The sequence below is a fragment of the Capricornis sumatraensis genome, chromosome 7 (assembly GCF_032405125.1).
Source record: "Capricornis sumatraensis isolate serow.1 chromosome 7, serow.2, whole genome shotgun sequence".
NCBI lineage: Eukaryota > Metazoa > Chordata > Mammalia > Artiodactyla > Bovidae > Capricornis > Capricornis sumatraensis.
The window spans coordinates 19,095,173-19,119,138 of record NC_091075.1 but is presented as its reverse complement, the minus strand read 5'-3'; the positions used below and the strand labels follow the sequence as shown (position 1 = coordinate 19,119,138).

The following is a 23,966-nucleotide window of genomic DNA, read 5'->3' as shown; positions in this document are numbered from 1 at the left end:
CTAAATTCAGAGAAGGAAAGTAACATGTCTAAGACCATACAAATACTGAACAACAGACCCAGGATTCCCTGAATTTAAAATCCGTATTCTTGACAGTTGTAGCAGACTGACTGACTTTGAAGTTGAAATCTACTACAAACACCTTGGTGACCACAGGCGAAATATCCTTTCTGTGCCTTGGTTTCCTCATTAATGCACTGGAGCTAATAATATTTTCCATGTCACAGCACTGCTGTGAGGAATACGTGGGGTAAACTTAGGAAGAGCTTGCCAGTCAATGCTGAATACATGTTAGTCAATATTACACACTGCACTCTCCTATTGTCTGTGTTAGGCAGAAGGTCTAGAAGGAAATTTGATCTCTCCTAACTTAACCCCACTGATGCTGTTTCATGGTTCCTCTGTGGCTCAGATGGCAAAGAATCTGCCTGCAATGTGGGAGACCCAGATTCAAACTCTAGATCAGGAAGACTGCCTGGATAAGGGATAAGCAACCCACTCCAGTATTCTTGTCTGGAGAATTCCATGGACAGAGAAGCCTGGTGGGCTACACTCCACAGGGTTGCCAAGAGTCAGACACAGCTGAGCTATTAACACACACATATACACATGCCGTTTCATAGCTGGATAATGGTTTCTATCCCCTTGGCAATGTCACCTGGTATGGAACAGGTGTGGTGTGTGTGTGTGTGTGTGTATGTGTGTGCACGCGCACGTGTGCACTCGTTTGTGCTTGGTCATGTCCGACTCTTTGCAACCCTATGGACTGTACCCCACCACGCTCTGTCCATGGGATTCTCCAGGCAAGAATACTGGAGTGAGTTGCCACTTCCTCCTCCAGGTATCTTCCCCACCCAGGGAATAAACTCAGATCTCAGTGTCTCCTGCACTAGCAGGCAGATTTTTTTTAACCACTGAGCCACCTGGGAGCTGAGTAAAAATTAAGCCACTATAATTGTCTAAATAAGTTATTTCATTGAAGCCTTATTTTTAATGCAAATCTCAAAATCAAGAGTGTCATTCAGAGATCAGATCTAATGATAAAAGAACAGGCTTTGTGATTTATATCAACTAACTATTTTAGCAATTAGAAATTTGCAAAAAAAAAAAGAAAAGTAGTCTAGGTCCTATAGTGGTTAATAATATGGTGTTTTAGAAACAAAATTCTAAGACCAAGGTTGTCTCACTTGATCTGAAAATACTACAGTGTGGTGATATTTTCCTTTCCCTTTGCCAACTGCTGTTCACTATTTAAGCTGCACCTAAAGTCGCCTATTCAGGGAAGCATTCCTTGCCTTTTTGCACCAGGACAGGCTGCCCTGTGCTTCTCTGCTGTAGTACTTAACTTGTCATTTAACAGATTTTTAGTGTATCTGTTTATATCATGTCCTTATCTCCCTATTGGCTGAAATTCCATGAGGGCAGAGACCGCTTTAATGTCAGTGCTCAGATGTGCCTTGCTCTTACTAGTAAGGACTGAAAAAAGATTTGTTGAATGAAAGATTGAAGAAACCGGCAAATAATCAATGAATACATTTAACGTAAGTTTTTTGCCCCTCAAATCATCAGGTTAAATATGTAGTTTAATTTGATTTAGTAAATAATATTTTGGTGATCCTATTTATAAAATATAGTGCCTTTTCAATTAAAATGAATATAAGTGGACTTGAAGTCATAATTCAGTCAAAGATATTTGCCTTCTTGTCGTTTTCTTTTGCAACATCCTATGATCAACTTTCTTTCCTCTCATACCCAGTCCTATCGGATTTCCCCACCAATCCCATTTCCTTAACTATTCTTAGCTCTCCCAGTATCTTCATTTAGTAGGATGGTAATGAGTATTAAAATTTACAGCAACATGCCTAAATGAGGTCAAAGGAAAGTGTATTTTTTGTTTTTTTAATTACCATCATTTTTGAAATTTCAAGTCAGGAAGCATTACATTACTTCCTTCAACCAACGTTTTATTCCCTTCTAAAGGAATTTAAATTTAATTATATAAAGGATAGAAATATCTTTTGTTTCACTCAATAGGTAAAATTAAGTGAAAAGTTTCTTTAAAAGTAAGCTTATATATAAAATTGTCTCTGAGTATACGCATAGAACTCAGAGATGATGTGATTTTACTATATGAAATATTCTGTAGATGAATGGCCAACAGGCAGATGAAAAAATGCTCAGCATCACTAATCATCAGGGAAATACATATCAGAACCACAAGGAGATATATCTCATAGTGCCTGTCAGAACAGCTATCATCAAAAAGACACAAAATAACAAATGCTGGTGAGGATGTGGAGAAAAGGGAATCTTGTGCTCTGCTGGGGAGATTGTAAATTGGTATAGCCACTATGGAAAACAGGATGGAGGATCCTCAGAAATTTAAAAATAGAACTACCACAGGATCTAGGAAGTCCACTTCAGGGACTATATCCAAAGGAAATGAACATGCTAACTTAAAAAGACACCTACATCCCATTTTCACAGCAAGATTATTTACAATAGCCAAAACATGGAGACAGCCCTAGGGTCCATCGAGGATGAGTGGATAAAGAAGTGACGGTGTGTGCACGTACACAATGCAATACTATTTAGCCATAATCAACGAGGAAATCCTGCCATCTGTGACAACATGGGTGCACCTTGATGGCATTCTGCTAAGTAAAATAAGTCAGACAGAGAAAGAAGAAAATACTTTATGATCCACCTTTATGTGGAATCTAAACAAAAACAAAAACAACAAAGAAAAACAAACTCATAGAAAGAGATAAGATTTGTAGTTCTCAGAGGTCGGAGTTGGAGGTTTTGCAGAAGGAGGAATTGAAGGAAGGTGACCCACCTGGGAAAGGTGACCTTCACCAAAGGTACAAACTTCCAGTTTATAAGACAATGGAGATGTAAGGCACAAGACGATGAGTATAGTTACCACTGTTGTATGGTGTATATTAAAGTTGTTAGAATAATCCTGAGTTCTCATTACAAGGAGAAACATTTTTTTTCCATTTCTTTTTATTGTATCTACATAGATGATGGATGTTAACTAAATTTACTGTGGTAATCATTTCATTATATGTGGAAGTCAAACCTTTGTGCTGTATGCAGCTGCTGCTGCTGCTAAGTCGCTTCAGTTGTGTCCAACTCTGTGCGACCCCAGAGACGCCAGCCCACCAGGCTCCCCCGTCCCTGGGATTCTCCAGGCAAGAACACTGGAGTGGGTTGCCATTTCCTTCTCCAATGCATGAAAATGAAAAGTGAAAGTGAAGTCGCTCAGTCCTGTCCGACCCTTAGCGACCCCATGGACTGCAGCCTACCAGGCTCCTCTGTCCATGGGATTTTCCAGGCAAGAGTACTGGAGTGGGGTGCCATCGCCTTCTCCGTTATGCTGTATACCTTATCTCAATAAAACTAGAAAAAAGAGAAATATCCTACAATAGGACAGCAATGATGCTGCTTCAAGAAGAAAGAAAGCATCCTATTTTCATAGTTATCAGAGAAAACACAATCATGTATTATTAGAACTATAATGTACACAGTCACCAACTTCCAAAGATAGAAAAATTAATAAAAATAATTTAACCAGCAAAGTATTAAATTGCTATAACACACTTTCCCCAAGCTATTAATTAATCTGAAATAAAAAACCAGTCACTTTATTTACACTATGTATCTTTTCTTAAAGTGTAAAATTGGAAAGTTATAAATACATTGGGTAATAGATCACTGGGTAAATTTAAGCTAACTAGACAGGAAATAAACAGAACTACAATATATTCAAATCCTTCAGGAATTTAACTCAGACATTTTAATGATAAAGTCAAGGTTGCAAAAGAGAAGAGTTTTATTTCGTGGTTGCAGAATATGAATCAGGAATAAAAAAGTATTGAGTTCATTGTATACAGCTCACTGTATAGACTGGAATAAACAGCTTGACCTTTGAAAGTCTGAGGGCTTCCATTTATCTGCTCTCTAAATATACTTACAATAAAAATGCCATTAGAAGTATGCTGTGAGGATTAATGTCAGTGAAAAACTGTGAGACTCATGGATAAGAGATGAAAAGGAACTCTAAATACCATAGCCATAAACTAATTAAATTTTAATGTTACTTAAAAAAATCACATAGTTATCTGGGATAGATTCATGGATGATGCATTAATATCAATATTTTATTTATATTGTATTTGAAGTTTTAGATATAATAAACCCTAGCAAGCATTTGAAAAATACATGAAACAAGATCATCCGATACTTATCTTTTGCTTTGGAAACAGCCCCTATGATTCTGGGTCCTCAGAAAAATTCTAGCCTGCTTAGACAAAATAATCTGTTCTGAATCCTGAAACTCTTTAACGTTAATTTTACGGTAACAGAGATAAGGATGTGAACTAAGGGTTGCACAGAGTGGACCTGTAATGTCCCCTCATTATCCCTAGCCCTCTTCTCCTATGGCATTTGCACAGCGCTGGGCACTGCTTGCTATTCAAATACCTTGTTATTATGACTTATTCCTAATGCAAAAATGTGGAAACAGTAGAAAAATTCAGGGTTCTAATAACATGTTAAGAGTTGAGATTTTTAAAGTTCTGAGATATACATACATATATGTATATACATACAAAAAATTACAGCCAGCCATTTATTGCATTGAGCATTATTTAGTCTAAAAAATTTTTTACCACAAAATTATTTTGAAGCCCACTTTCCAGCATATCTGAGAAGCAGAGTTTAATTGACAAACATTCAGTTATATCAGTGGTAAAGAATCTGTCTGCCAATGCTGGAGATGCAAGAGACGCAGGTTCAATCCCTGGGTCTGGAAAATCCCCTGGAGTAGGAAATGGCAACCCACTGCAGTATTCTGCCTGGAAAACTCTATGGGCAGAGAGCCTGGTTGGGTTATAGTCTATGGGCTCACATAGAGTTGAGCATGATTGATCATGTACATGTGCAGATATGTATCTCTTCATGTATGTATTACGTGCCTGAGTGTGTGTGTGAGAGAGAGGGGGAATGAATCAAATAGCATAAATAAAATGTTTATAATGTCTTTGAACCAACAAGATCTATTTGTGAGAATTACAAAAGTTTCTGTGCTAAATAAATTAGCCAGAGGCAAAGAAGGCAACATTTATTTCTTTTTAGGTAAGACTTAGCATTAAATTTCGGAGAAGGCAATGGCACCCCACTCCAGTACTCTTGCCTGGAAAATCCCATGGACAGAGGAGCCTGGTAGGCTGCAGTCCATGGGGTCGCTAGAGTCGGACACGACTGAGTGACTTCACTTTCACTTTTCACTTTCATGCATTGGAGAAGGAAATGGCAACCCACTCCTGTGTTCTTGCCTGGACAATCTCAGGGACAGGGGAGCCTGGTGGGCTGCCGTCAATGGGGTCCCACAGAGTCAGACACGACTGAAGTGACTTAGCAGCAGCAGCAGCATTAAATTTTCCCTAACTGCTCTGGCTATTGGAAACAAGTTCAAATTATGGAAACAACTGCTTTTAGAATTGGGAACAGGGAGGGGAAAAGAGACACCTGTGACTTTTTGCGGATGCCCAGTATCTCTTAGTGACTTAGATATAAATTAGAACAGCCCCTTCTCTCACTCTACAATGAAGCCACCTTGAGCCCATACAGGAAGAAGCTTCAAAGGCTGCACATGAGCTGTAAGAGCACAGAGTGTCTGACTCCAGACAGCGCTCCTCCAAGACCCCACACCAGTGAGTGAGCTTTCAAAGTAGTGTGAGAAATGTCTGTCTCTTTTCTGTGGTGCTTGTATTCCTACTATTGGGAATGGGGTGCATTGCGACTGGAGACGTAGCAGGTAGCACAGAAATATTTTACCTTCTTGTGTGAGTTTACATCTTCATTTTCTTCCTGGCTGCTCGTCCTGTTAGAGGGCAAGCCTAGGGCTCATTTGTTGCAATTCTTGAAGTCTTATACTATTAATACTACAGACAGTTGATAATATTTATTGAGCACCTATTACATCATGTTCACTTTAGACATATTATCTCATTAATATTGCAAAGTCTATATTAATATTTTATACAGGAGCCTTCGAAACATTAAGTAACTCACACAAAGGAGGACAAAGACTTGAAGCTTCCTCTCTCAGACTGCAGAGACCACATACCACACTGTCTCCCACTTTTCACAGAAGGGTGTTTAGTAACCCTTGAAAGATTATAAGGCTGCTTCTGCTGCTGCTAGAAGGGGCTAGATTGGCGTTTAACGCCACGTTACTGCTTCTGTAAGTCTGTTTTCCTAATACGATCTGAAGAATTGGAGGACCATTACAAAAATAAGAAGTTTTCAGATTAACAATCAAGTTGGCCAAAACTGAAAGGAAAATAATGTTAAAAAAAAAATCACCATCAAGTTATTGGCCAAAGTCAGTCACCTCAATCTGAATGGATGGAAAATATTTTAGTAGAAGACAAGTAAAATATTTGCTTAATACAGTCATTTTCTTTCTCTCTTATAATAGAGAAGTTTCTAAAAATTTTCTGGTTATTTGCCATGCTTTTGATAGCTTAGAAATAATATCCTTCTTTAACCAGTACTTGAATATGATCTAAGCATCAAAAGGTCTTCTCTGGAAAAAAATGAAATTGTATCATGCAAAGAAGATATTTTCTCTAGACAGTTTAAGAACATCAAGGTGCTTAAAAAATTATTAATGTGATTCTAGGCTCTCTTCCTAGAGAAATAAATTTTAGAGAACCAAGGCAAAGTTCATAGCTCTAAGTGTAAATTATCGATATTACTCTATTTTCAACTTTGTTTTTACTGCCTAAATGACCTGCTACTTAAGTGACTAGCTACTTAGATTTTTTTGTACTTTATTGTCCTAAAGATGATACAGCAAATATTACAGGTGTTAGATAATGGCTATCATTAAAAGAAATTCTATAAACAAAGTTTTAGTTAAGTTATATGAATTAAAAACAAATCTTGAACTACATTTTGCTGATACCTTCATAAAAGTTTGAAATCATTTAGCTTCCCTAGATTTTACAGAAAACCCTTAAAAATGCCACAAAGACGTATAACAAGGCATAAAGCTGCAAATATTAACTATTTCCTTGAAATATAATTTAAACTTGGTGACTAGGACAAGAAAATGTCACATTCCTTTCTTTTGCTAAGGAAATTGCATAGTTCCTTTCGAAAAAGAAAGAATATGCAGTCTTCATAAGCACATATGTGACAGTTTTAAACTTGTGGACTTGTTTTGTTTCAGGGTAAAGTTTTCAATAAATTTTCATGATTATCTCAAAGTTGAAAAAGAAACAAGTAGAAGCAAAACATTAACCTTACGTGTACAAATATTAAAATAACATTTATGTTTTATCTATATTTTGTCCTTTCCAAATATTATCCTGTTGTGTAATTTTCAAATTCATCATAGAATGAATATGCTCTCAAATTTTTACTTATGTTTCCCTCCATGATCTACAATATTCTAAATGGAGTATTAATCCTCTGTCTTTATCAGAATCTGTGAAGCAAACAGGTATGCATTTTACTAAGTGGGAAACGGCAGTGACAGGGGCACTGACCTACTGATGAGCGCCCAGTGTTTGATTTATGGACCACAGGGCTGCCATAAGATTTGGTTAAGAACACTAATTTTACTTAGGAATCAAGGAATTCTGGAAATAGAGAGTCTCTTACAACAAAGGTCAATCAAATATCCAGGATTTCACTAAAATGAGCTGAAGAAAAAGTTTAATAGCAAACATGGATGTAAGGGCTTTATGCCTATTTCCTCATTTAATCCTCACAGTAACCGTATGACGTAGGAATTGCTTGTCTCCTTTTTAAAGACGAAGAAATCGAGGCCAGAGAATTCAAGGACTTTGTCAAGATTTACATTCTCTGAGCTGCAGATTCGTGTTCTTAGTCGCTTCGTAGGTCTTAAATTGCCATTGTCTATGTCTTATGGAGAAAAAAGATGGACGAGCGAGAAGAGGTCAAGAGGAGGTCTATTCTGTCCATAAGGGCTGGGCCCTTTTTGATTTCAATTCAGAATGCCTGGATTTCAAGTCCTCTGGGAACACAAGCTGGGTCACAGGATCTCAAAGGGCCAGCCCAGAAGCTCTGAGGGAGACAGGAAAGTCCCTGGCTCAGCTCCCCGGCCCCTGGCAGACTGGCCCGCAGTGACTTTGGTAATTGCTTTGTCCCACTGGCAAGTATGTTGCAGGAAAAAATGCACACAGGCACACAGATATGTCTATGTAGAGCTGTGGGTGGTTTTTTTTTTAACTTTTTTTTTCCCACTTTTTTTTCCCCTTCATTACTAATGTACAATAAAAGCATGCTATCAGAGTTTAGCAAATCTATTTAATTCTTAATTTTGATTAGCTGTAAAAAAAGCTTGAATCTGAAATCACGATCCCAATAGCATCTCTCTATAGGAATAACTTTCATTAATGCAAGAAATAATACATATTAGTCTGCCTTAAGAAGAATAAACCGGAGTGCACTTTATCACAATCAATGTTAAATACTATATTTCTCCTACTCCAAATATATTTATGAGAATGATACAAATGTATCTCATATATATCAAATAAAATAAAAAACTGTCTAAGAGTTTTTGGCTATTTAATGTATTCATTTAAAAATTAAACTAATTTGATCATTTGCAACATAGTTTTCCTCTATTGTAAAAGTGTATATAATATTTTAATAAGCATATAAACTTATTACCAACATTACTGATTAGAACAACTTTGTGATTTTAATCCTCCTCAAATGATCAAAAGTAGTATATTCTATGGAACTCACCTTTTGTCCATTCATCCCTGGAATTCCAGGTACTCCAACAGAACCCTACGGAGACATATGATTAAAATAAATTGATATCATAAGCACAAAATAGTTCAATTCTAAATTTATGTCATATTAATTATGTCAGCTATCACTTTATCTTACTAAAACATACCTGAGAGGCTATGTTTTTCAGATCTTATCTACTGTGTTCTAACACACAATCATGTAAACAGAATCATCAAGCTTTTCCAAAAGCCCTGAAGTTAAATCTCACCATGTTTGTAAATATCTACTTAACCCTAATGTGATTTTAAAGAATTTCACATCATAAATTGAGATCCAAAGCTATCAGAAGGCCTCATGGCTCCAAATTTGGGTGCTTTTGAGAATTAAATAGGCTTAGTTTCATCTCAAAAAAGCTTAGCTGTACCAGTAACTCTTGAATTTCATGAAATTAAATACCATAAAATAAAAGGTAATGAAAACAACAACCACTATAAGGGACCCATGTTGTAAAAAGTGAAATTTGTTGTATTTGAAGCATTTCCCCCAGACTCAGGGAGTATGTTTAAACCATGTGAGGGTGACTATATCTTCCAAAGTAGACTAGGCAGGATGCCGCAAATGGTGAGCATAGACTCGGAACAATACTAGTCCTATACATTGAATATTATAATATTATGTTGTCCGTGTGTATGCACGTGCACTTGGATGTGTGCACACATGAGCACTGGGGTGATTAGAATAGAAAAGAAAAGTAGTTACTACCTGAGAAAATCTTACATTTAACTAGATACAGAAACATTAGCAAAATTTTTCAAACAGTGATGTCATTTTCCTCCACACATCTTCCTTTGAGGCTCTGGAGAAATCATTTTTTAAATAGAATGTGCTTATTTTTGTTTAGCACTATAAAACAGATTTTTCTTAGTAGGTGTGTGATATTAAACTTTTTAAAGAATAATAGAAAAGATTAAAATAGTAATTAGAAATCCAAAACTTCTCTAAAACATAAAGTCTATTAAAAATATAGTCATTTCATGCAAAAAAAATTGAGACGGCAAGCTCCTTAGTGCTTTCTTGGTGATTATATCGAGTGGGTCATTAAAGGACTTCCCAAAGCCTGAGGCAGTAATTTTATCCTGGTAGCATGTGGATTAGGGTAGCTTTACAATTTCACACCATACTTAATAGAGACATTATTGTGAAGGACAAAGTGTTCCTATACACAAGTTGTCTCACTACACACTGGCTTTTACTTGGTTTGTGGGATCATGTTTCAACAGATGCCACATGCCCAAGCTTGGGGGATAAACGTCTCTATCTTTGATGGATTCCAAAGATAAAGAATAATCACTTTTCCACCTGTTGTAATTTAATTATTATTATTATTATTTTGGTTATCTGCAGGTTAAATATCCTTTTATGTCCTCCTTGTAGGGTGGGAGGTGGATGGGGAGTGGGGGTTTAGTGATATTTTGTTCGCAAAGGGCCATCTACTTGCTATTGATGCATTTACTACTGCAGAATTGATGTAATTTTAGAAGTGTTAGACTCTCTTCTCCAGAATGTAAAGGGTCAAGTCTGATGGCTCTGGATAATGTTGAAATAACAATCGGGAAGCCATTTTGGGGGGTTGCTTCAGCAAAGGGAGATACTAGTGGACCACTTGAATATAGCCACCAAGCAACAAATACATTCTTTGTTCTAGTCTGTTTAATGGTCCTTTGACAATCATATATTTGTACAAGACCATGCATTTAATTTGCTATGTCTAATGACCCTTCAGATTTCTAAGTTTTGTCACAATGTTTTACTAGTATTGGAATTAAAAACTCAATAACCTACACATTTGGCAGACAGCTTAAAAAGAGTCTGCTCTGGATTTATTGGACTTTCTATAATGGAGTCAATTAGAAATCTAATGGCTCACATTATATGATTGTATTTTTAGAAAGCAGAACGCACAAACCAGACTGCTTTGGTATGGCTCACAGTAGCTAATTCCGTTCCCTTCTCAGGCCAGTCATTAGGCGATGGGGATATAATTACTTTCACAGTATTGTTTATACTCTACCTTTTGTCCTGGAGGTCCCAGAGGACCCTAAAAGAGAAAAACAATTCAATTAACATAATATTGTAACCATTTTAAACTTAAATGACCGATTAAAGTTGTCCTATTCTGTAAGGTTCTCTTTGCTGAAATATGCTGATGTTGTGTACATCAAGGAAAATGAGAATTTTCGCTTGGAAGTACACAATGGGTCTTTTCTTCTCTCTTGTTCTCTTTTGAAGAACGTTATGCAGTAGGATCCTGATTTTTGCTTTTAAAAAAAGAATCACAACATTGTAAATCAACTATAAATTAATTTAAAAAAATAACCTTTGCCCTATCTATCAGTTCAGTCTCATTTAAAAGGCTGGAGATGTTGCTTCTAGAAGCACTTAAAATGCAATGCAGTTCCCAGCCCACTGACTTGTTCTATGACTTCTGCATCTGCAAAACTTCAGGAAGCAGATTTGCAAAGGAAATCATCGAATGGCATTATGAAGAAACATGTTTTGTTCTATTCTTCCTCTTATGAAATGTGGCCAATCGACCTGCACAAAAACTTGTTTCCAAACTAGGGGATGCCAAAGTCAATTGTGGCAACTAGTGTGCACCAAAAAAGGGAACAAAAGATGCTGTCAGCTGTTGCATAAACTATGACACTGGGGTGGGAGGAAGGGGGGAGAAGAAATATAATATTTAGGAAGATGAATGGGAATATTTACATTTAAAATGGAAATGCGGCAGTTCTGAGATTTAGAGTTCTTTGACCGCCAAGTCAATGTTGGGGATTGTGGGCTTTATTTAGAGCAAAGCACTCTTTGAGATGGTAGAAAAGAGCACAATGAGAGCTATAATTCTGACTACTGAGGTCTATTTTTAAATAAAAATATCAAGCACTTTTCTTCCAATTCTTTCAAAAATGCTTCTAACTTCAGTGTATTTTAACAAAGTTATAGATCCTCCATCATTCCATGTATTAATAAAAACCTCTTTATTCCATTACACTTAATGGTTAACTTATTTTCAATGTGTGACATTTCAGTTAATCAGCATCTTACATTGGACTCTAACATAAAATAAAGCAAGAGAATGGTAATTAGAGGAAGAATTGGTCATGTATAATTTTTTAATTAAAAATACACAGTGTTTAAGAACATTCACAGAATCTGTTCCTCATAAATTATTTTGCAATCCTCAGGAAGACTAACAATTTCCTCATATAATCAGCATTAGGTTTTTGAAAGTGCACTGTGCAATATCACCTTTATATATTCCTTTTTTAAAAAAATGTAGGATATAGCTTTATTGACTCAGTGACAATAGAGGTAAGGAGATGTAATGTTCAGACATATGAAAAAATACTGGCCTACAAGCCTAGGAACTGAAAGAAAGTGAAAATTTTTTCTTTTTCCTTTTTATTACAAAAAGTTAAAAGCATGATAAAGGGTAGGAAGAGTAATATAATCTACACCTATGTATCTATCATTTATATGTTACACTTATATGTAACAATTAATGTTTTGCCATATATATTCCTTTTTTATTTACTCAACCAACCATTTTCTTAATGAACTTGTTATCTCACATATCTGCATGGTCTGACTGTCTCTTCACTTATCGTACTCCTTCAATTTAAAATTCTGTTTTAGATTTTGCAGAGAAAACAGAGTCTCTAGGGATAAATTTCCCAACATCATGTCTCTCATCAACTCAAACCCACGTGGCTCTCCTTCCTATATCAGAGGGGGAAGATGCCCTCCTCCCACGGGGCAGAGGCATCCACAGACTCTGGGATCCATCCTTGCCTCCATCCTCAGGGATCTTTCTCAATCAATTATCTCTCTAACCATATCAGAGCCTCCTGCTCTGCACGGGTTCCTTCCGCTTAGCACATAAACATGTGTAATCATTTCCTCACTTGGGTAAATTGTTTGGGAAGTGAATGTTAATGCTAAGTAAAGGCAGAATCTCGAAGTTGCAGTGAGAGGAGATCTGAGAGGGAAGAAAAGACGTGGGTTTCATCCTTGTCTAGGATTCCATTTTTCCAAGTGTCTCCAGAGTATTTCACTTTTTAAAATGTTGATGTTGAAAAGGAAATCATATAACAAAAAGTACATTAATTCAATGTTTAGACTGAGAATGTATATGTTCTATTCAAAAAGGTTTGTTTCCCATTTTAAACCTAACTGCCACTTGAAAGAATACTGTTCATTAAATTGGACATTTTGTACATTGACATACAACCCTGGAAGGGAAATTTTCAGATGAAAATAAGAGCAAATTTTAAATCAGATGTTTTAACTAGAGATGAACATATCTAGTATTTTCTAATTTTGTCTTTGTTGCATGATCACAGTAAGTCAGAGATTTAGAAAAACTGCTCACAGCTCTGAAATCTGTGAAATCTTATTAGTTGCATATTTTAATACAATACTTAATAAAAGTCAAAGGAGGTTATAAAAATCATATTTTCTCACTGTTAGAAAACTACTGCCATTTTTGCTAAACTCCAAAAGTAAAAGCAATTTTTTAGATGTAGCATTAATTTTGAATTATGAATACATATCTTATATTTTCATGACTATGTTGCCAAGGACATATCCTCAGCTACCAAAAGTATGCATATACTCCTGTGATCGTGCTGGCAGGAAAAATGGTTGCAAGCCAAAGTTAGTGTCATTTATTATTAGAAGGGAACTAGGAAAAAGCAGTGTTGAATATAAGACGCAGACATGCGTTCAAGTGAGTACAGACACACACACCACAGCGATACCTATTTTGATTAGTATTTTGCTTATGTATATATTTTTTGACTATGCACTCATTAATAATCCCATTATATATCTGTGGCATTGTGATTATTAAATTTAAGCTTCAGTTCCGTTCAGTTCAGTCGCCCAGTCGTGTTCTGACTCTTTGCGATCCCATGAATCGCAGCACGCCAGGCCTCACTGTCCATCACCAACTCCCGGAGTTCACTCAGACTCACGTCCATCGAGTCAGTGATGCCATCCAGCCATCTCATCCTCTGTCGTCCCCTTCTCCTCCTGCCCCCAATCCCTCCCAGCATCAGAGTCTTTTCCAATGAGTCAACTCTTCGCATGAGGTGGCCAAAGTATTGGAGTTTCAGCTTTAGCATCATTCCTTCCAAAGAACACCCAGGACTGATCTCCTTTAGGATGGACTGGTTGGATCTCCTTGCAGTCCAAGGAACTCTCAAGAGTCTTCTCCAACACCACAGTTCTAAAGCATCAATTCTTCAGGGCTCAGCTTTCTTCGCAGTCCAACTCTCACATCCATACATGACCACAGGAAAAACCATAGCCTTGACTAGATGGCCCTTTGTTGGCAAAGTAATGTCTCTGCATTTTAATATGCTATTTAGGTTAGTCATAACTTTCCTTCCAAGGACCAATCAATGAAAGTTTCACTGATCAAAAACTGTTTTTGAAGTTAGGGTATGTTGCTACCAGTTGGTTAAGATGTCCACATCTGAGTAGTTTTGTGGCCTCTAGTATAAATACAAATTTATGAAACAGTGATTAAACGCCATAGAACCACTGACTGACTTATCTAATCTTTCGTAAACTTACTTATATTCTTAGCCTGAATAATGACTTGGATGAAGACTCATAAATTCATTATTCACCAGTCAAGCTAATATTTCCTATTAAAAACTGTTCTCATATTCTAAGGTTTCTAAAATAAATCCATTATTGTTATCCCATGTCTTAAAAATTTGAATCAAATAGTCTTCAAAACTGAGTCAATCTTTTTAGTTTATTCTTATCAATCAATGACTTGTTTCTTTCATAAGTATTTTCTTGGCAGGTACTTTTTTGTTTGTATTTACTTTGTAGACTCTTTTATTTTCTGTTATCTAGTCTCTTTTATTTTCTGTTATCATTTCTTTATCCTTATCTACAGACTGAAAATTGTGTAACATTCAGAATCTCAATATGATAAATTATATTTAAGTTCAATTCTAGAAGTGTTAAACTATATCTTAAAATATACTCACTTTGACATAAGCTCTTGGTCAGAATGTATGAGCTTTTTCCATTAAAGGATCTTGCATAGTGAACTATTCATAACATAAGAATCAAATGAGCCACTGAAAACTTCTAAGTGTGGAGTAATAGCATCACTCATCTGCATATAAATGTTGGCACCTGAGTTTTCATGTTCTTTCAGAAAAGACTATAGAGAGTGATGACAAGTTAAGTGAGAAGTTATCAACAAGCAAGAAATTGTATAGTGCACTGATTCTCGTTCCTGTTCCTGCCCCACTAGATTCCATTTTTAAAGATTATATAAAATATTATGTATAAAAATGGCAGCCAAGTAAGTTAAAGGAATACCGTAGTTCCCATCTAGTGATTGCCTTTACCAAATGGTGGATTACTCAGGCTTGAGGGTGATCTTTTACTCCTCCAGATACTTCACTCGAGGACAATCTCCAGTTCACCCTCTTCAGCAGCACCGCTCTGTTCTCGTTCAACCATCATCTCTCTCACCTAAGCGAATGTCACACCCCGCTAAAAGCCACCGTGTTTTCAGTCTTCTTCAACCCTTTCTGCATAGCGATGCCTGAGGGACCTTTCTTAAAAGGCTTTCAGGTTCATACCTTTCCTCAGTTGAAAAAGCCATGCTTTCTCATCTCTACACCTCTGCACCTCTGGCTGTCTGTTCTCTTAATGACCTTTTTCTCTCTGGTCTTCCCTCCTCCACTCATTATATAATTCAGAGCTCAGAGCCGCCCCTCTCAGGGCTAGGTCCCCTTCTTTTGTTTTCCAAAGTACCCTTATGTCTGCACTTCTTCCCAGAATTTACCAACAGAGCTGTGATTGTTGAGTTACTTCTTTCCTCACTCTGAACGTCTCTTATGCACAATAGTTGGCATAGTAAATGCTCTTTTGGGTTCATTCATGAGTTCATCCACTTGCTAAGTTTTTTAAAATACCCATTAAGTGTCAGGCAACGTTCTAGGCACTGGGGATACAGTAGTGAACAAAATAAATGAAAATGCAAGCCCTCCTGGACTTCATAGTCTAGTTAATGGAGAAAGATAGCAAAAATAATAACAATAATAATAAAATAAACAAGTAAAATATAAAGTTGGGTCAGGTGGTAAGTGTCAAAGCAAATAGGGGGTTTGGAACTGGGAGACGTATATGTGGTGGCATTTTAAATTGGGGATTTGGTGAGGGCCTAGGGATAAAGTGACACTTGGATAGAACTCTAGAAGAGGCCAGCAAGACAGTCATGCCTGTAGAAAGAGCAAGAATATTCCAGGCAAGGGAAGAGGAAGTACAAAGGTCAAGAGGTGGGCACATGCTCAGAGTGTTCAAAGAACACCAAGGAGGCAATAGGTGGGTGGTAGAAGGCAGGGCTGTGGAGAGGGAAGGGAGCTCACATGTGTACGGCCTACAGATGGTCAGCAAAATGGTGCTTACTCATCACTTCTTAGCAAATAGATGGAGAAATAATGGAAACAGTGAAGACTTTCTTTTCTTGGGCTCCCAAATCTCTGCAAATGCTGACTGTAGCCATGAAATTAAAAGATGCTTGCTCCTTGGAAGAAAAGCTATGACCAACCTGGACAGCATATTAGAAAGCAGAGACATTACTTTGCCAACAAAGGTCCATCTAGTCAATGCTATGTTTTTTTCAGTAGTCATGTATGTGTGAGAGTTGGAACATAAAGAAAGCTGAGTGCCAAAGAATCAATGCTTTTGAACTGTGGTGTTGGAGAAGACTCTTGAGAGTCCCTTGGACTGCAAGGAGATCCAACCAGTCAACCCTAAAGGAGATCAGTCCTGAATATTCGTTGGAAGGATGGATGCTGAAGCTGAAGCTGAAGCTCCACTACTTTGGCCACCTGATGCAAAGAACTGACTCATTGGAAAAGACCCTGATGCTGGAAAAGACTGAAGGCAAGAGGAGAAATGGGTGACAGAGGATGAGATGGTTTGATGGCATCACCAACTTGATGGACATGAGTTTGAGGAAGCTCTGGGAGTTGGTGATGGACAGGGAAGCCTGGAGTGCTACAGTCCATGGGGTTGCAAAGAATCGAATATAACTGAGCAACTGAAGTGAACTGAGTTTGATAAAAATTACAGGAATGAATAATGAATACATGGAGTAAACCAAGTTTCCCCTTATATCTTAGACAATAGTGTCTCAAGATAAGAATGACAACACAACTTAGAGAATGAATTTACGGTTGCCAGGGTGAAGGGACAGTTGGAGTGTTTGGGATGGACATGTACACACTGCTATGTTTAACATGATAACTAACAAAGGCTTACTGTATAGCATATGGAACTCTGCTCAGTGTTATGTGGCAGCCTAGATAGGAGGGGGGTTTGGAGGAGAATGGATACATTGTATATATATGGCTGAGTCCCCTCACTATTCACCTGAAACTATCACAACATTGTTAATTGGCTATACCCCAATACAAAATTAAAAGTTTAAAATAAAAAGAATATAAAAACAAACAACAGAAAAAAATTACAATGACAAGATTTTTCATTTCTGTTCACCCAAGTCATTCTAATGCTACAAGCCTAATTTCATAGCCTCTGCCGCTGCTGCTGCTGCTAAGTCGCTTCAGTCGTGTCCAACTCTGTGTGACCCCATAGACGGCAGCCCACCAGGCTCCCCCGTCCCTGGGATTCTCCAGGCAAGAACATTGGAATGGGTTGCCATTTCCTTCTCCAATGCATGAAAGTGAAAAGTGAAAGCGAAATCGCTCAGTCGTGTCTGACTCTTCGCGATCCTATGGACTGCAGCCCACCAGGCGCCTCCATAGCCTCTAGATTACCTCTAAGTGCAAGAGTGAGTCGAGTAATTCAATTCATAGTTTCTACATTAAAACTGCAAAGCAAAGCAAAACCACAACTGGATTTTGGCTACACGGTCTCATTCGTTCAGAGGCTGTCATGGATGTGAATGTAGGTCTAAGGTCTCTAATGCACTTCAGAAAGCCATCATGCAAAGAGTAGGTAGAATTATCAACCCATGGTAATCTTCAAAGCAGGCAGTTAAGAAATGGATATTTCTATAGCTATTATGCATTGGCTTCACTTTCCAGCTTGTAAAAATATCATTTTTTTAATTAAAAAGTCTTTTGTTTGAAAGATCATGGAAGAGAAAAAAATTAATGAATTTTTCTGACACTACTGATGCTAGCACAAATTTGATCGAGGTATTAATTACTTAAACAGGATGCAGAGTTTCTAAATGATGTGCTTTAGGATGCCTCTTGGGAGGTGTTTTAAGGCAACTTCTGGTTGCCTGCTATTAGGAAATGATGTTCTGTGTGAGCAGGGGGCGGACATAGTTCCTGCTCTGTCCCTGATGGCTAACAGTAAAACTGAAGCTCTGAAAGCTGCTGGTCATTCCTGGATGCAAGAATATACAACCAGCTTCTGTAATAAAAAACCAAGGGAACGAAAGAGAGGTGGTCCATCTGTGAAGGAAAGAATAAAAGCCCCAATCTATTAAGCCACTTAAAATTATTTCTTTTTTGAGTTAAGAATTATTCCATGATTTAATAAAAGTTAGGCAAAATGAAGAAAATACTTTTTAAAGTCTGTTTCCATGGGAAAAATGATAACATATAATCTAACTTATTGGAGTCATAAAATGTTAATATCAGACTTTCTCAAGAGTTTGCTGCAACGGACTTTAATTATAACTTTGTGAAAGCTATTAACCTGGTCACAAGATCAGAAGATACAAAAAATTGGTTATAAAGAGTAAGGAGAAATTTGAAGTAAATAATAGAAGCTTGTCTTACTTCAGAGGGATTCATGTAAGATGTACTTTTATAACATTCCGTGTTCCGCTTGGATGTCTGATGAGAGAGGGTCAAGAAACATAAACTCTAGCCACTATTATATGGGAGTCTGGAGTATAATTCAAGTGATGTTTTACAAGATTCAGATTTCATGGCTTAAGTGTGTGGAAATGCCAAACTAGAAACTTTGGGGAAATGTTTAGAATATAACGTGTGCTGATATTTTTTCAGTACAAAAGCCAATGATGCAGATGAACTGGGTAAGAAGGAACACAGAATAAACAAAACAAGAGTGGGACAGAGCTGAGCTGAGAGAGCCTCATTTTTGTTTTGAGTCCTCCATGGATGCTCTCTTCAGTCACACCAAGTCATCCATACATGAAGCCTTCATGTAAAGGTCTTCATCATTCTTTGAGGCTCAGCAACCTACACTCACTTCCTCTGTGAACCTTCTCCAGTTCATCCAGACAGAGCCTGTTTTTGTCCTCCATGTTTCTCAAGCACATTTTAACTGGACGAATTTTAATATATTTACATATTTATAAAATCTACTTGACTAGGAAGCAAATTCTTCAGGTCATATATTTTACATCCTCAGCACCTAGGTCAGTTCCTAGCAAATAAATCATTATTGACTGCATTGAAACCATGAATTAGTAAATATGAAAATTACTAAGTTCTATTTACCAAATTTCCACCATTGTTTTACAAGTCTAGCTATCTTCCTTCTTATCACTGGAAAGAGCTTGGTGGTGGTGGTGGTGGTGTTGTTTTTTAATAGATTGCTGTCTAAAACTTTTAATCAAACTAAAAAAGCAAAAATCTCCCAGTATATATAAACAATATTTTGAAATAAAAATGGTTGCCTCACAGTAGTACTTAGAATCAAAACACTATGGTGATTCATCCATCATTACCTATTTAGAAAATATGTGGACAAGCTCTAATACTTTGGCCAGCTGATGTGAAGAACTGACTCATTAGAAAAGACCCTGATGCTGGGAAAGATTAAAGGCAGGAGCAGACAGAGGATGAGATGGTTGGATGGTATCACCGACTCGATGGACATGAGTTTGAGCAAGCTCCGGGAGCTGCTGATGGACAGCGAAGCCTGGTGTGCTGCAGTCCATGGGATCACAAAGAGTTGGACACAACTGAGCAACTGAACTGAACTGAAGCTCTTCTTATGGGAAGTTAGACATCATTCTATTTTTCTCCTTAAAGTCCTCAGTTTTGAGGCAGTTGTTTCTGTTCAAGTATCTGGGGTTTTTTCACTTCAATAATATCACTCCATAATTTCTATTGTGTGAAGAAGTTTCTCTAAAACAGGTCTCCTTTAGAGCCTATCTATAAGATGACATATTACTATATATATATTTTTTAATTTTTATTTTTACTTTACAATACTGTATTGGTTTTGCTATACATCGACATAAATCTGCCACGGGTGTACATGAGTTCCCAATCCTGAACCCCCCTCCCACCTCCCACCCCATATCATCTCTCTGGATCATCCCCGTGCACCAGCCCCAAGCATCCTGTATCCTGTATTGAACATAGGCTGGCAATTCGTTTCTTACATGATAGGATACATGTTTCAGTGGCATTCTCCCAAATCATCCCACCCTCTCCCTCTCCCTCAGAGTCCAAAAGTCCGTTCTATACATCTGTAAAGATGACATGTTACTATATTTTAATTTATGAATATTTGATGAAAAAAGTTTTAAATGCAGTAATTAATTTTTTTAAAGAATAAATTCTTTTTGACTTCTCTATCTCATGTGCTGACTTTTGGGGAAAAATATTAAACCCACATGATTCATTTGTTGGTTTTTCTCAAAATCTTGAAGTTCCAGCCTCTTTAAGGGAGGTCTCTTAACGCTCAGGAAATTAAAGAAGCTATACATTTTTCTTACCACTTGACGAAACCAGGACCCAAGACTAAAAATTGAACATTAACTACGGCCAACAGATCTAAGACAGATCTAGATATTTGAGAAACTATGCTCTGATTAGATCCCCAAACAGAGAATCTATCACCTCCTACCAGATATCCAGGGCTGAAATTAGCTCACTTTATCCTTTCTAAATATTTAATAAATTGTTTCTCAGTGCTACATCCAAAATGGAAATGATCCGGAAAGAAAGAAAAATTAACAGGCTTCCTCTGCCCTCTATGATTAAGCATACTTCCCCAGTGTACCATAAAGGCAGAAAATTTATGGTTTATGAAGGCCTATCACCCGATACTATGCTCAGGAAAAAATATTTCTAAGGAATAACGTGTAAGTGCTTTTCCCATGTTAAATCAACAATGCTAAAAAACACTAACTGCTAAAATTTAAATATGCCACAACCAGCAGAAGGAAGACTTAAATTTAGGACCCTAATATATACTCATCTACTGTTCAGATCTGTTTCTATCTAGACCAGTCCTGTCCAACAGAACTTTCTGGAATAATGGAAATAGTCTCTACTGCTCAACCTAGTATGGTAGCTAGTAACCACACGTGGTGAATGAGTGCTTGACATGCGGCTAGTACAGTTATTAGGAACTGAACTTTAAATTTGAAGTGAAGTGAAGTCACTCAGTCGTGTCCGACTTTTTGCGACCCCATGGATTGTAGCCTACCAGGCTCCTCCCTCCATGGGATTCTCCAGGCAAGAATACTGGAGTCGGTTGCCATTTCCTTCTCCAGAGGATCTTCCCGACCCAGGGATTGAACCCCGGTCTCCCACATTGCAGGCAGACACTTTAACCTCTGAGCCACCAGTGAAGCCCATTTAATTTTAATTGCAGTTTAAATGGCCACACGTGGCTAGTGGCAACTAAATTAGAAAGCAGAGATCTACGAGCTCTAGGGTGTAAAATGCATAAGACTGCAATCAAGTGAACTGGATTCGACCCTGCTTCTGCCATGAACTGCTTTGTGTGTGAGCCTGATCATGTTATTATTCATTCTGATGCTGTTTCTTTATCTTTAAAGTGATTAACTAGATGATTCCTAAGATTTCTTCTAAATCATTTATGCTCTACTTAAAACATACTCATTGAATGTGGCTAAAAAATTGTGAGTTATTTCACTCTCCTCATGAAAATCAGTCTTTTAGTTACATCATGCCTATTCGTGAACATTCATATTTCAAATTATCTATAATACATGAATGAATACACAATGACGCAGAAGAAAAAGTAGTTTTGTAGTTGTATTTATCCTGCCTAATCCTACTCCTGGTGCGCTATGACACTGGATAAAAGAAAAATCTAAATAGGATTTCCTTGCATTGGTACTTGATTTATTGACTCATCAATTCATATCATTCAGTCACTCGGTTTATTGAATACACTAAGCTCCAAACACAGTTATATTATATGTGGTATGATAAATGTGGAGGAGGGGAGCAGACAGATTCTAACTTAGCTTAGAGAAACTGAATATCTATGAGTGTGTGTGAAGTTTTCTCAAAGGAAGTGACCGACCAAAGCAGAAGTCTGTTTTTTTAAGAGTCCATTCAGGGAGAAAATAATAGCAAATGAAGCAACTGACAAACAACTAATCTCAAAAATATACAAGCAACTTATGCAGCTCAATTCCAGGAAAATAAATGACCCAATCAAAAAATGGGCCAAAGAACTAAATAGACATTTCTCCAAAGAAGACATACAGATGGCTAACAAACACATGAAAAGATGCTCAACATCACTCATTATCAGAGAAATGCAAATCAAAACCACAATGAGGTACCACTTCACACCAGTCAGAATGGCAGCGATCCAAAAATCTGCAAGCAATAAATGCTGGAGAGGGTGTGGAGAAAAGGGAACCCTCCTACACTGTTGGTGGGAATGCAAACTAGTACAGCCACTATGGAGAACAGTGTGGAGATTCCTTAAAAAATTGCAAATAGAACTACCTTATGACCCAGCAATCCCACTGCTGGGCATACACACCGAGGAAACCAGAATTGAAAGAGACACATGTACCCCAATGTTCATCGCAGCACTGTTTATAATAGCCAGGACATGGAAACAACCTAGATGTCCATCAGCAGATGAATGGATAAGAAAGCTGTGGTACAGATACACAATGGAGTATTACTCAGCAGTTAAAAAGAATTCATTTGAATCAGTTCTGATGAGATGGATGAAACTGGAGCTGATTATACAGAGTGAAGTAAGCCAGAAAGAAAAACACCAATACAGTATACTAACACATATATATGGAATTTAGAAAGATGGCAATGACGACCCTGTATGCAAGACAGGAAAAAAGACACAGATGTGTATAACGGACTTTTGGACTCAGAGGGAGAGGGAGGGGTAGGATGATTTTGGAGAATGGCATTCTATCATGTATACTATCATGTAAGAATTGAATCGCCAGTCCATGTCTGACGCAGGATACAGCATGCTTGGGGTTGGTGCATGGGGATGACCCACTGAGATGTTATGGGGAGGGAGGTGGGAGGGGGGTTCATGTTTGGGAACGCATGTAAGAATTAAAGATTTTAAAATTAAAAAAAATTAAAAAAAAAAAAAAAAGAGTCCATTCAGATGCACGGCCTTGGTATTGCCCTTACCCTGGGCAAGGGGGTTCTTGCACTGGGGCCCGTGCTTTAGAGATCTCTTTCCTGGCTGCACTCCTCCTCCTTTGGTAGCCCACTCCTTGACCTTTGACTGTGCTCTGGGTACCTGTGGCCCTGGAGTCCTCCACCCCAATAACTGGAGCTCACTTCAGGGACTGTGAGTTGCCTTCTTCCCAGGTCTGTTCTTCTGAGGGTGAGCCATACCACTGCTGTGCACTATAATAATGGGGCAGAGAGGTGTGAATTTTGAAGCATGTGGATGGAGTTTGACCCTGTGAGCATTCCAAATATCTACATGTGAGAGCTGGAGTCTAGTAGAGATTTGGATATTAGGTACATGTGAGAGAGCAAGGGAGCAGGCCTTGGCCCATTTGGAAAACCAAGTATTACAGGCTCTAGAAAAAAGCACCAGAGGTCAGAAGAGCTCTGTTGGTGTGGCATTTACATGTATTTCGTGGGCAGTTAAATTAACTGAAGATAATAAAGCTTTAGAACGGTTGCTAAGGCATCGCAGCAGGCAGTGTGCATAACTGAAGTAATGCAGTTTTATAAAAAAAAATTTCACTGTTAAATCTAGTCTAATAACTAAACACCCTAAGATGATTTAGGTCATTTTAGTTATTTGTGATTTGAAGGCTTGTTTGCTCCACCAGGGGCTTCCCTGGTAGCTCAGATGGTAAAGAATCTGCCTACAATGTGGGAGACCCCAGTTTGATCCCTGGGTTGGGAAGATCC

The 23,966-nt window shown here is 37.6% G+C and overlaps 1 protein-coding gene across 2 annotated transcripts in view; it reads right to left on the bottom strand.

Moving 5' to 3' along the window:
* Positions 1–23,966, bottom strand: part of COL25A1 (collagen type XXV alpha 1 chain) — a 491,061-nt gene that overhangs the window by 89,798 nt on the left and 377,297 nt on the right. For both annotated transcript variants that reach the window (XM_068975168.1, XM_068975169.1), the window contains exons 11-12: positions 10,859–10,885; positions 8,797–8,841 (exon numbers count right to left, since the gene is read on the bottom strand). In XM_068975168.1, the coding sequence (XP_068831269.1) occupies positions 8,797–8,841; positions 10,859–10,885 (72 nt within the window). The remainder of the gene's footprint in view (positions 1–8,796; positions 8,842–10,858; positions 10,886–23,966) is intronic.